This window comes from Homalodisca vitripennis, chromosome 4 (genome assembly GCF_021130785.1).
Source record: "Homalodisca vitripennis isolate AUS2020 chromosome 4, UT_GWSS_2.1, whole genome shotgun sequence".
NCBI lineage: Eukaryota > Metazoa > Arthropoda > Insecta > Hemiptera > Cicadellidae > Homalodisca > Homalodisca vitripennis.
In genome coordinates, this window is record NC_060210.1 from 99,847,344 (window position 1) to 99,861,930 (window position 14,587).

At 32.1% G+C, this 14,587-nt stretch overlaps 1 protein-coding gene across 1 annotated transcript; it reads left to right on the forward strand.

The window, feature by feature from the left end:
* Positions 1-5,897: 5,897 nt before the first annotated feature.
* On the forward strand, positions 5,898-14,487 carry LOC124359837. The gene is made up of 4 exons (XM_046812916.1): positions 5,898-6,185; positions 9,345-9,435; positions 9,653-9,760; positions 13,779-14,487. Exons 1-4 carry the CDS (start codon positions 6,108-6,110, stop codon positions 14,006-14,008), a joined length of 507 nt encoding a protein of 168 aa, XP_046668872.1. The 5' UTR covers positions 5,898-6,107; the 3' UTR covers positions 14,009-14,487.
* The last annotated feature ends 100 nt before the right edge of the window (positions 14,488-14,587 follow it).

Sequence of the window (14,587 nt, forward strand, 5' to 3'; positions counted from 1 at the left end):
AAATCAGAGCTCTCTTCTAAAATAAAATAATAAAGTTTTAAAATAAAAATCTAATACCACTTGGAAATAACTAAAATAAAAATGTTCACTTCTAAGTACACTCACAAATCAAAAATAAAAATTTAAACTTCTTTTTACAATAGTTGAACCTTAACTTTCAAGTCTCTGCAATTCAGATTACAACTCTCTCAAACAATTATTAATGTTCAATTAATTTCCAATTAATAATTCACAATAAAACAGTTCCAGATAAATATTAATAAATTGCTACTATTCCAAATCTCAATTAAAGTTATTAACAAAGTTCAATTTTAATTCACTTTTCTTGCAAGCATGAACCAAATGTAACTTGTATGATAACATATGCACTATTGTTCTTCGAGAATAAGTTATTCAGATTGCTCTGTAGTTTCTATGAATTAAATTTTTTCCTATAAAAAAGACAACAGAATTAATTTAATATCAAATCAGGAAGACTATTTCAATAAAACGTACACTAAATTTGGTGCTTACCTCAAAATCCCTCGCGGAAAAGAAAATTAAGAAACACGGCGCACTGTAATCAACTTAACTTACTAAATGACCAAAAGAAGGGCGAAAATTATGAGCGGGCGCTTAAATACTTCCCTTTCCAATCAACTTTGCAGGACATCCGCGGTGTTCTCTCATTGGTCCAGCTGTATCAAACCAGGAGAACAATACTCGCAACAAGACAAGTTCTAATTAATTCAAGGCACTCAACCTGCCTGCCTAACAATTTAAAACTACCAGTACTAACTTGCCAAAGGATTACATATTCGTTTTTTACCCTGACTTTTCACAATCTAATCTAAAATTAAATCCCAATATTTCGATCCCAACATTTTCATTCAATTTAAGCTTTAATTAAAAAAAATAAACCAATGTAGCTTTAAAAACGCTACAGTAGTGTAATGCATATAGTAAATAAAACATTAATCAATATATAAATTTTACTCCAGATTGCGCCAGTGACGAATTAAAATCATCTAATGCATTAAATACTGTTATAAAACTAACCTTATTGAACAAAGTTATGACTGTTTTCACATAAGCTACTTTAAACTGGTAGGCTTCCTTGACATTATAATATTACATTTTAACAATGGCTTATGGAAAACAGAGAAATGAATACTAACATGCCTTAACGATTCATTCTTTCCCTGGCTACAGTCCAAAAAACAAGTGTAACGCAAAACTTTAATAACGATTATTTTGGAATGTTGCAAAACCTTAATAAAGATTTTCCTCTTATACCGGAAGTACATAAGAAGTAGGTAGGACTTTCCCCTACGTTGTATTAGGATTTTCCGTCCTACTTATGTGTGTATTTTCTTTATCAGGACAAGGCAAACTCAACTATGTCAACACGATTGACCAAACTAGATTTCCGAGAACTAGATAACCGAACGTATATAGTATTTTGTTCGAGGCAGTATGGCAAGCTAAACTGTGACATAGTAGGAAAGTGAATTTAAACGGTCTTAAGTAGGCACTTTTTACCCAAAGTAGGCATCTCAGTCCTACGAAAGTATATACATTTTTTCTTCTTCAGAACAACAAGGCAAACTCTACTATGGTACTGGAAATATCTTAGACCTAAAATATATGACAAGTACTGAAAATATACGCTTTTTGACCGAAGTAAGTTTCCGAGACCTGTGTAATCCGATATTTGCGTTTTCTTGATCGGGATGACAAGGCAGATTCAGCTGTGACGTTATGTATCTAATTAATTAGAACCAGAAATCCTCCTACACGTGCCAAATAATAATATCTACCTGATGTATGCCTACTTACGTTTTAAAATTTGTATAGGACTCCCATCATATTACATCATAATATTGCTTTTACTAAGTAATATAAGGACTTCGGTTTTAAAGATTGCGTGCGAAGCCGCAGGTAACAGCTAGTCCTATAAATAAAAATGAATGGCGAAATATGACGGTAAGCGCTAATCTCGATAACGGCTTGACCAATTTGGTTGATTAATTTTGTAAAACGTTCATTGAAATCCGAGGAAGGTTTTTATGAAGAAAAATAAAAGAAAAGTTACCTGGAATATTTTTAAATTCAGAAAAAATGTAGTCTTTACGTTTCATAATCCAAATTAAACTGGCACTAATAAACAGCTGTTCACACCTTGAGTTTTATGTCGACATCTGTTTAAATTTAAAATTGATGAAATATTAAGTAAACATTGCTTGATCAGTAGTGCAATGGAAATAGTAAATATGAAGTTAATATATAAATTTTAATCCAGATTGCACCAGTGATGGATTTAAATAATCTAATGCATTTTAAATATTATTTAAACGCCGTTATGTAATCAACGTTAACGAATAAAGTTATGAATGTTTCCAAATAAGTTACTTTAAACTGGTGGGCTTCCTTGACGTTGTGATGTGGAATTTTAACAGTGGCTTATGGAAATGGAAAACATAGAATGAACACTAACATGCCTCAACGATTCTTTCTTTCCTTACTTCAGTCCAAAAAAACAAGACTTATATGATACAAACCTTTAATAATGATTATTTTGGAATGTTGCATAACCTTAATAAAGATTTCCCCCTTATACCGAAAGTACATAGGAAGTAGGTAGGACTTCAACGTATGACGTATTAGGCTTCTTGGGCCTACTTATGTGTGTATATTTTCTTCCTCAGGACGAGGCAAACTCAACTACGTCTCTGGAAAAATTTTAGACTGAAAGTACATAAGAAGCCGGTAGTAGACGATTTTGATGATAGCAGATTTACGAGAAGTGCATAATCAACGTACATAGTATTTTGATCCAGGCAATATGGCAAGTTAAACTGTAACATAGTAAGTGAATTTAAACGGTCTGAAGTAGGCACTTTCAACCGAAGTATGCTTCTCGACCCTACGTAAGTATATATTTTTGCTTCGTCAGGACAAGGCAAATTCTGCTATAGTAGGCTACTGGAAATATCTTAGACCTGAAAAATATGGTAAAGGCTAGAAATATACGCTTTTGACCGAAGTTGCTTTTTGAGACCTGTGTATTGTATTTTCTTGATCAGGGTAACAATGCAGACTCAGCTGGGACGTACATGTATAATTAAAACCAGAAATGCTCCTACACGTACAAAACATTATATACGAATTAAGTTAAACTATGATACTATTTACCATGAACGTAAATAATATCTGCCACCAGCATGCCTACTTTCGTTTTAAAATTTCTATAGGACTCCATCATATTATATCATAAGTGCTTTTATTAAGTACTGTAATAATTATAAGGGCTTCGGTTTTGAAACTTTTGTGCGAAGTCGCGGTAACAGATAGTAAGTTATACATTGCACAATAATTAAAAAAAAATTATGGTTGCCTGTAAAGTCGGTTTTACGGGCGAAGATTTTACGTGACAACGTCTTTTTCTCGGTAGAATATTTATTGATATGAATATTATTAAATTGCACAATAGGAACAAGGAATTGAATGAAAATAAGAATTGCACAAATTTTAACTATATAAATATATTTTGTTTACTAAAACATTGTACATAATTTGAAATTAATTAAAATTTGTTATTGTAAATGGTAAAGTTGAATAAAACATTTACTAAAATTGGAATTTGAAATTCTTGCTAAACACAGTTAAATTCTAACTCCGCGCGTGGTGATTGGTCGGTTTAGTTCGTTTGTTTGGTCGCACTGTTATGACAGGTTAGAGGTTATAATTTGTTATTTTAAATGTTTGACTAGCAATACGCGCTGTTTCTTCTCAATCGACTGAATTACGATTGATTGCAGAGTGATTTAAACTAATAATTTACTTAACACTATCAACATTTGTCAATAGTGTGACATAACCTATAAACTCAGTTTCTCAACTTTTGTGTCAATCTAACAATTAATCAATCAATCATAGTTTACGATAATGAAATATCAGTGTACAATTATTTACCTTTATTGTTGTAGTTGTTGTAAATGACGAATCTAAGCACTCCACATTTTCACGAATAAACATAGTTATCTGCTTTATCCCGTGCGGCGGACCCACAGTTATCTGCTTTATCCCGTGCGGATCCCGTGCGGCGGACCCACTGGACGGGCATCGTAACGTTACCGGGCGTTACACTTTTTCATGAGTGACTCCGAGCCGCAACCTAATTTAAGACGTTGTCACGTCAATATTTATTATTTAAAGCATTTCATTTTTTTGAAGTGAAAACTTCTTTAGGCGCGTTGAGCGTTTTGGTAGAGGGTAAAATCCTTGGTTCGCGTCACCGACATGCTAATGATACTAACCTGCATGAAAAAGTCAGTCTCGCTGTGTTTTTTTTTTTGTCATAAAGGCGACTTGTACGCAACATCTTTGATTGTATTAATGTAAATACATTCACGATTTTCAAAATTCCAGGAAACTATAAAGAAATATCGAAGCTAGTAGAAGAAAAATTAGGGAAATTTAGAGTTTGGCCATGGGAACTTTGACAAAAGATAGTAACACTAACCTTTTTTTAGATTAGTAATGTTAATCTTAAAAAAGGAGCAAACAAGTAACGAGCTCCTCACGCAGCAACAAAATGGGGTGATCGCAACCGGCGAAGAGAAAGAGTGGGGGCAGAGCCGAGCAGTATCGATAAATCCCGAAAATTAGTCGACTGGTCAGAGCCAAGCAGTTCCGACAAACCCTGAAGTTCTTTTGAGAACTTTAGTATTTGAAACACTTTGTTAAGTATTCATATTTTAATAACCTCAAATATTACGATCAAGTTTTAACTTATAGCAATAGCAATAGATTTCTCTGTCTGTTTCTGTTTGTTGGATATATCGAGAATGAATAATACGCTATAGACTTGAAATTGTGCATGCAACTTCGACCAAGCCTGATATGTGTCATGTGTCGTCTGGCGTACGCAATTATAATGCTGACCTGATCTATAGTACATGACAATTATCGAATAATTTCTAACTAATAGTAATGTAACCTACAAATTATATTTATTTGATTAAGGCAGTTGGAAAATGCAATGAACCAAATATAATGTTACAAAACAATTTTATTGGTTTACATGTTAATACAAAAGATTCAATTAAAAAACTCAACTTAATTGTTGATTTTGTATTTTGCAGACCCTGAAGATCATTTAACTACTATACTGAGAACACAAGTCTCGAATATTTTGAAAAGTTTAAATGTTTGCAAGCATGAATGCTTAAAATCATATTTGAGTGACTAAGAAAATTAAAAAAGTACAATTAGATTGAGAATTCACTTGTAAACAAACAAATTTATACATTTTGCGAGTAGGGCTCTTTTTAATCCTCCTGGATGTTTAATCCACCATCGAATGTTTTCTATCTACGCCACTGTATGTAACGGGGTTACTTTGTTACATTAGACTTCCTTACGTCTTTTGGGGTCTTTCGATACTCCCTTGTATTGGTTTAGACAAGATTAATTGCCTGTCATTAATTAATTACGTTGTAAAATCAAGGTTTAATGAAATAAATTTAATTGTGCTGCATCCTGCAGCATCCAGATTTGAAAATGTAATATATATGTATGTTGTACCAAATTACTGAAAGGTGTTTAACTCAGAGTATAAGCTAAAAACACAGTGGTACATTTTAAGAGATTTGTCAGATTAATTGCCTGCAATTTAACTGTGCTGCATCCTGCAACATCCAGCTTTGAAAATGTAATTTAAATATACGGTATGTATACTGTACTAAACTACGGAAAGGGGTTTGAAAATACAGTGATACATTTTAATAGGTTTGCCAGGTACTGAACTAAATTAAATTCAGAGGAGTACAGAGCGAGAACGCGCGGACTGCTCATTCCACTATTCCAATACACGGGCTATCTGTAATTGGCAGGAGGGGCCCCTCCATCCCCACTCTTTCTCTCCGCCGGTTGCGATCACCCCATTTTGTTGCTGCGTGAAGAGCTCGTGAACAAGTATTGCCCGTAATCATCTGTTGACTGTTTCTGTTTATATTTGTGTGTGAACCATGGAAGTGAATTGAGTGTATATATAAGGTCTCGCTCTCTCGCTGGGGGTATAAATTTCGTGTAGATAGTGTTGGTATGATAACGAGTTTATTATAATGGAAAAAGCTTTTGTTATACTTGGCGAGGCTTCTGAATCAGATGGTGAAGATGATGAAAAAACTGTATTATCAGTGGTAAGTTGGCAGCTAGCCTATCCGTTATAGGTTAGTTTCTTGGAACTAGGAAACTTTTTAAGGGTAGGGTACGATAAGCGGACCCGGTTTTTTTTATAGAAATTGGCAAATGATATTACTTAATGATAACCATCGATATAATTAATCGATGCTGATTAATTATTTTGAACAATTAATTTAAATAATCAATATCAACAGCTGTAAACACTTTCAAATAATACACTAGGGTAATATTTCAATCTTACATAAGTAACATTTCTCATACAGAAAAACCAATTATTTGAAATTTGTGGGAAAGAAACAAATGTAACTGTGAGAGGAGCAAATATGGTCTTCAGTTTTCTTAATTATGGTTTTAATATTTGTTTGATTACTGTAAATATTAAATTCATATTTTAATTTAAAACATTTGATTATTATTGAGGACTATAGATACCTATCTTTACATCGATTGATAGTCTAGGATTTGAGATGCAAATATTAGGTATCGATGATTACATTCTTCAATATAAAAAACCGGGTCTGCTTATTGTACCCTACCCACTTTTTAATTCACCCTATTAAGTTAAATTTTTGTCAGTGCTAAATCCATTTTACACAAGCTACTTAAGTTATTTATTTATTGTTCACTGTTTGTTACAAACTGGGACTGGGATAGTGGGCCCTACATAATTTTATTCAAGTATATAGAACAATACTATATTTGCCTTTATACTTTGTGCACTGGCTATTTATTGACACATAATAATGAAGTAAATCTATTACATACAAAATATTCTATATTTAGCCTAGTTTTGGTTAAAAAAATATGAAACACTTGTTCTTTATTATAGCATACATTCGTACAAAGTAAAAAATGATAAAACAAAAGTAAAATGAGTGCTGACTTAATAGGTCTACATGCTAAGCCAATCTCATATATAAAATAATAGCTTTAATATGATTGGTCTGTTCGATATGTAATGAATAATATTTTTGCATTTTATTTTTCTTCTTTTTCTTTAATTTTTTCTTTTTCTTTTTTCCCCACACATTTTCTGCTTTCTTCATCCTAAGCTGCTCTATAAACTCAATTACACCTTTTCTCAGCTTAATTTGGTATGTCAGTGACATTTTTCCAAACATTTCTGTTTGTTTTAGTATTCTGTGTAATGATATTAATGCAATATGTTATTCAAGTCTGTATTTTTTTTATAATTTTACCATTCATATTTATGAAAAATACTTCTTCTTATTAAAAACTTTTCCTCTTGAAAAAGTTATCGGCAACTGCTCTCTTTACATCTTTAAAGTATATTTACTCCTTTAACTTGTTTTCTTGGTGTCAGATTTGCATCTTCAGTTTTTATTTCCCCTCTGCAATCTCTTGCGATACATGCATATTTTTTATGTTATCTGTTATTTTCTTATTTAAGATTCAGAATTTCTTTTTTTTCATTTCTCTTGATTTCTTTCTCCTGGTCTTTTTTAGCTTGAAACTCTTGATGTGGAAGAGTGTGGGTTTAATTCATTTTTAATTGGACTTAATGTAGGTTTGTTGTTTCTTAAAGATAGTATAAGATATTCAGTTCTCTTCTCTCTTTTTGCCAAATCATCTATAAATTTTCTTTGGTACTTTCTGATTAAACAGAGGCCACCTATTCAAAGCACGCTGCGGCTGTTGTGGTTAGGATATTTAGGTTTACTAACCTAACTAACCGTTAGTATTTATTATGTAACTGCCCACCCAAAGTTGCAAATCCCGTTTATTATCAGTGGCCTCCGTTTAATTAGAAAGTACCTTTTCTTTATGCTATCTTTCCTTCCATATCCTTTTCTTGTCCTCATACTCAACAGAGCCTTTTTTAATTTTTCCATCCACACCTTATTGTTTCACGTTGCTTTGCTGAAAGCCTTTTCTTAACAGGAGCCATTTTCACTGCCTGAAATCAACTTCCAAACAGAATGATAATATAATACCTATTAAAGTTAGTTCAAAAGTGCTTAATGTACAAATAAGTCCTCCCTACCCTCAAATTATTCTGAGGGAAGTTTTAATATTAAGTATTAGTCAAGTTGAGCACATAATGAACAATTCAAATTAAAAGTATTGTTACACTTTACTTAGTAATATTAATTACTGTTTATAATATGGGGATAGCCTGTGTTAATTAATGAAACATAACAATTTAATGCAGTTTAAAAAGCTAACTAAATCATAACCAGAGTAAAATCTTACTATGTGTAGTAAGTTGCAATAAAACTATGTAAACAGTTTTAATACAGTAAAATGTTAAAAATTATGTGTGTTTTATACAAAAACAGCTTAAAATCATCTAAAGAATGATTTCTTATCTTTTTAACATATCAATATTTATGTTACATAAAAGAAATATAAAACTATCCTACCTGTACAATTTGCTGGCTTAAGATATGATGATATGATCTTTACAACTTCTCAACTTCACTTTTAATTTGAAATAATTTATAAACTCTTCATACTATAATAATATCTATAACCTTTTCACATAATAACCAAGATGGACGAGAATATTTCTCTCTTCCAGAGAAGAGTACTGCTGACACCTACAAAGTTTTTTTTAGAACTTTTAAAACTTATGTAGTAACTTTTAATGGTATTATTAAAGTAAAAAATATGGATTTTTGTTAATATAGTCAGATATTATGCATATTTCAAACAAAAATAAAGATGAAAACGTACCTCTTGAAACTATCCACGGACATGGTTAGTCATGTTCTGTGGACTTATTTTTATTAAATTAATCTTTTTGTTTTTACTTTAAACTTGATAGTCGTAAGGTAATGTGTTATAGTTTCCAAATTAATACAAAAAATTATGAATTTTATATTAAATAAATGATACTATTCATAAGGACAAGTTATTTGATAGTTTATGGAGAATAAGCCATATATGAGCCCTCACATTATCTGAGCTTGAATTTAAGTACTATCTCAAGGGATGTGTTTCGTTTTTTGTTAGAAGTGCGGGTTGACATTAAAACTCATACTGAGAACAGTTACAATGGATAGTCGAGATAGTTGGAGTGGCTGACCAGACGGTGTTAATAAAAATAACTATTAAGAAAATGTTTAGCCAAAATATGTGTAATTAAGCATTCTAATAAAAATCAAAGCTCACTGATGTTTTTAATTTTAAAGGTAAGAAGTACGGGAAAGTCATCTTCACAATCTTTAAGTAAAGGAGTAATTGTAGCAGGAGAAGCATCTGAGTCCGAGAGTGAATCTGAAGGTAATATTCTATTTAATTTAAAATGATTTATTTTGATTTCATGGTTGTATTTCTTTAGGTAATATAAAAATATTATATTATGTTGTGACTGTGTGTGAATGAATAAAATGAGAAACATCTGTAAAAAATGGTAATAAATAGAAAAGCTTTGTGAACAAAAGCTTATTAATTTTAAATTTTCATTGAAAATGTACAATTGAAGTGTTTAAATTCGCAGAAACTTGCCGTGAGGCTTTCTTTGCCAAAAGTGGAGCAGTAACAAATGATCCAGAAGAAGATCATCTGCAATCAACACAGTATGATTCATTACTTCATAAAAAATTAAGTGAGTATTGCGTTTACAGATTGGACAACACTCATTTGATTGAGTTTTAGGAATCTCCTTTTAATAGTTGTCGTGGTTGGATTATAAATTGTAGAGTTTATGGGAGTTAAGAGAAGAAATTTACGAGAAGAGAATAGCTTTGGAGAAAATACATTTTGTAACACACCCTAAATATTATTAACCTTCTAGATCTTAGATAAAGATTATGATGTAAAGGCAATGTGACACAATATCTTCCAGATTGTAGTCGGGGATTTGGAGGATTAAAAGCTTATTTATCTCTTTTAATTACCGCGGCATCTGCATATCAGATGATGTGATAAAAACCATAAATTATCTGTGTCAATTGGCTCCACGTTGCTTATTTAGATGATATTTAATATAGTACACACTTGAAATATCTGAGAAACAATTGCATTGGTTATTTTTCAATTTATCGATTATTACCCACTTTTTGTTTTCTTCCTCGTAGGTCTTTGAATGATGATTAAATATGATGTTACGCGTTTGGCTAGTAACACTGTTAACTTTGTACTGTAACTGTTTTTTGATGTAACAAAATGTCATAAAGCAAACACAAATTACATTTATTAGTGTAATAATATCAATATTGATATTTGGATGTTTCCATAGTAATGAGCTTTTGTTTGCTTTATTGTTTCTAATTGTTTTCAAATATAATTTTGACAATCTATTGTTGACATTAGTTTATTGCAGGAAAATATATTATTGTGCTTGAATTTTTTATGCTTTCATGGCCTTTCACATGGTATAGCTAAAATAAATCATTATGAACAATTTAGAATGAAACTCCAAAGTTGATATAAAAGTTTTTTTATTTCCTACTAACACATATTGAAAATATGTTGTATTTAATTTTTTCTATAAAAATATGTATTAGAATAGAATACATTTTATTGCATTGACAATATATATTACATTGTATTGTAATAGTCAATAATACATAATAATAATAATATATCCATTCACTCGACTTTCCATTCAGTTGCACACAGGCACACATTCATACATATACAAAAAAACTAAATTCATAATTCGTGGGATTAACCCCCAGGATTGCAACACCGCCGCGAATATCAGTCCCAAGTGTGCTCCATGAACTCGCCAACTGAGTAAAAAGCACAATACACCAGGTAGTGTTTTAATTGGGTTTAAAATTTTTTGGGATTTGTTTCTAAATTTAGTGTTTTAGGGAGATTTTTAATGAATTTGATCCCAGCTTGAGAAGGGAGGTGTTCAAATATGCTGTTGGGCTCGAAAGCGCCCCCGAGCTCTTGTCTCGTATCTGTGTATATCACTGCCCTGTGTTATACACTGAAATTGACAGTAAAATGAAGTCTCTAAAATATACAAGCTTGGTAGAGTTAGCAAGTTGAGCTCCCTGAAGGCACTTCGACATGACTCTCTGTTGTTCAATTTTGCGATGATTCAAACAGCTTTTTTTTGCAGTCTGAATACTTTTTCCAAGTTTGATATGGCACAACTGCCCCACAGAGAAATTCCATACGACAGGTATGGAAATATTAATCCATAGTAAGCCATCATTAAGACATCAGGCGTACACAAAATTTTGATAAATTTCGTAGGACAAAAATTCCAGTTGCCAATTCAGCGCATACACTTTCAATGTGAACTTTCCAGGTTAACACTTTATCTAGGTGTATTCCTATAAATTTGGCAGAATCAGTTTCTTCCAGAACAATGTTATCCATCATTATTGTTGAGGTTTCATAAGTATTTAACCCACGTATACAGAAGTTGATGTAATTTGTCTTTTCATGATTAGTTTTGAGATTATTTTACCAGAAAATTTTGAATGCAGGAATTAAGATCAATGAAGGTTTGAATCTCCAAAGAAGTCAGAGAATCAGCCAGGAAACAGAGAGTCGTGTCATCTGCGTATTGAATGATTTTCCCATAGAAGGCTGACGCATGGATGTTATTCACATCAATCAAGAAAAGGACAGGACCCAAGATTGATCCCTGTGGGACTCCTTTGTATATTCTAATACTACTTGATACTGCATTCTGGACCTGAACACATTGACTTCTGCTGCTCAAGTATGAGTGGAGCCACTGGTGTGATGTCCCCTGTACACCACAGCCTTCCAGCTTGTGTAGCAATATACCATGATTAACTGTATCAAACGCTTTTGAGAGATCAAGAAAGACACTGAGCGTTCTTTGATGTGTCTCAAATCCTTCCACAATAAAATCTACAATTTGTGTGATTGTTCCTAAAGTTGATTTCCTGGTCTGAAACCAAATTGTTGGTCAGACAAAATTTTGTGTTTGTCAAGAAAATTAAGAAGTCGGTCCAGGAACAGTTTTTCAAAAATTCTGCTAAAAACAGGTAAAATTGAATTTGGTTTTATTATATAATTTGTTTTGTTGTCCAGAGAACAAAAAACATTATGAAAGTTTGTCAAATGGTAATTGAACAAAAATTTTTTCTTAAAAGCTAGCAAATGTACAGAAAGTTTAGGCTGGAAATTTAAGGGGGGTAGAAAAGCAAAATTGCTACATTAGTCAAAGAGTTAAAAAATATGTCTAGGGTCTGTAGGCAAAACTCAGAATTATGAATTTGTTTGTTTTGTTACCAATTAAATGTATGGTGCTCCTCAGCAACTAATTTCTAAAGCAATGAAAAATTAGTGTTTGACTATAGTTCTTGCCAGTAACATAACATATTTATTTACATATTTACTAGCAAAATTATTTAGTGTTTTTGTTTTTATAATTAATTTTAATAAACATTGAATCGCAAAAAGTACTTGCTCTGCCGGGACTCGAACCCGGATCTCTCACTTGCCGGATGAATGTACTACCATTACACCACAGAGCCCTCACTTTTTACGATTCAATTATTTTGTATTTGGCCGTATCTGTCACATATGCGTTTAAATAACCAAACTAACATATGATCGGAAGACCAAATACCTATCAAATGACTTTTATTTACTTTAAATTTGTATAAGTGGTAATAGCCTTATTTAATTTCAATAAACATTGAATCGCAAAAATCATAATATACTCAACATCCTGTTCTCAGGGAAATGTGCAATCACAGCTTTACAGTCATGTAACGGGTGAGCCCGATTTATCCATGTGTCTATAGTGCAGCCTCTCCACACAGAAGTGCAACAAAAGCTCTAAAATCCATAGTGTTATTATGAAACTAAAGACTTCTAAATATAAGGTTGTTTAGCCGTGATTGTCCCTCTAGATCAAGCAGTTTTGAAGTTATCTTAACTTGCTTTGATTTCAATGCTTGTACCTACTCCTTTAAATTTTTGTTTTTGATCTCCAGAACCTCGATCTTGCAGTGAATATTTCCAAGACTGCTTTAGTTGCTAACTTAACAAGTTTGTTATCCTCCATCCACTGTGTCTGAGGCAGCAATTCGACATGCTCCACACCTGTTGCCAATATCAACATCAAAACTACCTGGCTGCTGTCATTTGGCGTAAAAAACATGTAGATAGTTCCCGTACTCATGGACTCACTAATCACTCATAACCACAGTATTTGAATGAAAAAAAAATACACTCACTATGCACACTGAGCGAATATCCTCAACGAATATCCAGCACTGCATTAGTTGTCATGCACAGAACACGTTGCAACATGCACACCTAATCACGTTGCCTTTGCCACACACTTATTGATATTAATAATGACTAACTGAGCCTTCCTGATAAAAACTGACACAGACAGTTACTGAAGCAGTTAAGCGATGGTATATGATAGGTTGATCACTAAAACCCAGAAATATATGATTTTACTCGGGAGCTACTGAAAGTTCTGACTACCATAGTGAATTCAACAACTATCTATTAATCTTTAACTCAAGTGCCATGCAAATGGATATCTACAACTAGACAAAGTGGAATTTTTACTGTTTTTCAATTAATTACTTTGACTTATGACTAATAAAAGTTTTGATGGTAGAGAGCATGTATGTTAGTTAATACTGTTACTGTTTGTTTTTGTGCAGGAGAGTGCAACAGATCTCTTCACAATAATGTATGCACTGAGTCACGTCAGAATCTGGTGAATGCGATCAAAGTTCTCAATTCTACCAACCAACAACTGTTGGTCACACAAATCCAAATACAGGATGCTGCCACATCGCTCAGCAGAGCATTTAATCAATTAACCAAACTAAGTGAAAATTTAAACACTCTTTTAGCTACACCTTACATTCCAGAAATAAATATTTCATAATTGTCAATAAGGATTACCACTTTGAGTGCTGGCCTGGTTATTTTGCCTCTTTATAGATTGCTGAGCATGTTTATAATAAAAAAAAGCATAAGTTAAAAATGCTTATGTAAAATATACTTATATTCCTGTATGACTTTTGTTTTACTCTTTCAATTTAAAAATAATATAATCATTATGAAAAGAGAATACAAATGCGTAGCAAGTTTTAAAGTAAAGATTAGTTTACACATGTTATTAAAGGAAACATAAACTGAACGTATTTACTGTGATTTTATGAAGAAATATGAAGAATACAATATATCATTCAATTGAAAACATCAATCATACAAAGCTATGGGATCCTCATTCTTCACAGGTTTGGTGTTCAGTAAAACAAGGGGATCCACACTCAGTGTTAATTTTCTGTATTGTTATTATATGATAAAAATGTGATTGTAACTAGTGCAATAATGTGTTAAAATACAATTTATAAAATGTAATTTGTATTATTTAACTGTTCCCTTTCATAGGCTGTGATCATAAAAATTTTACATCTAAGAGCTATGATCAGTTAAATAAAACCCTTATTATATAAAAAAA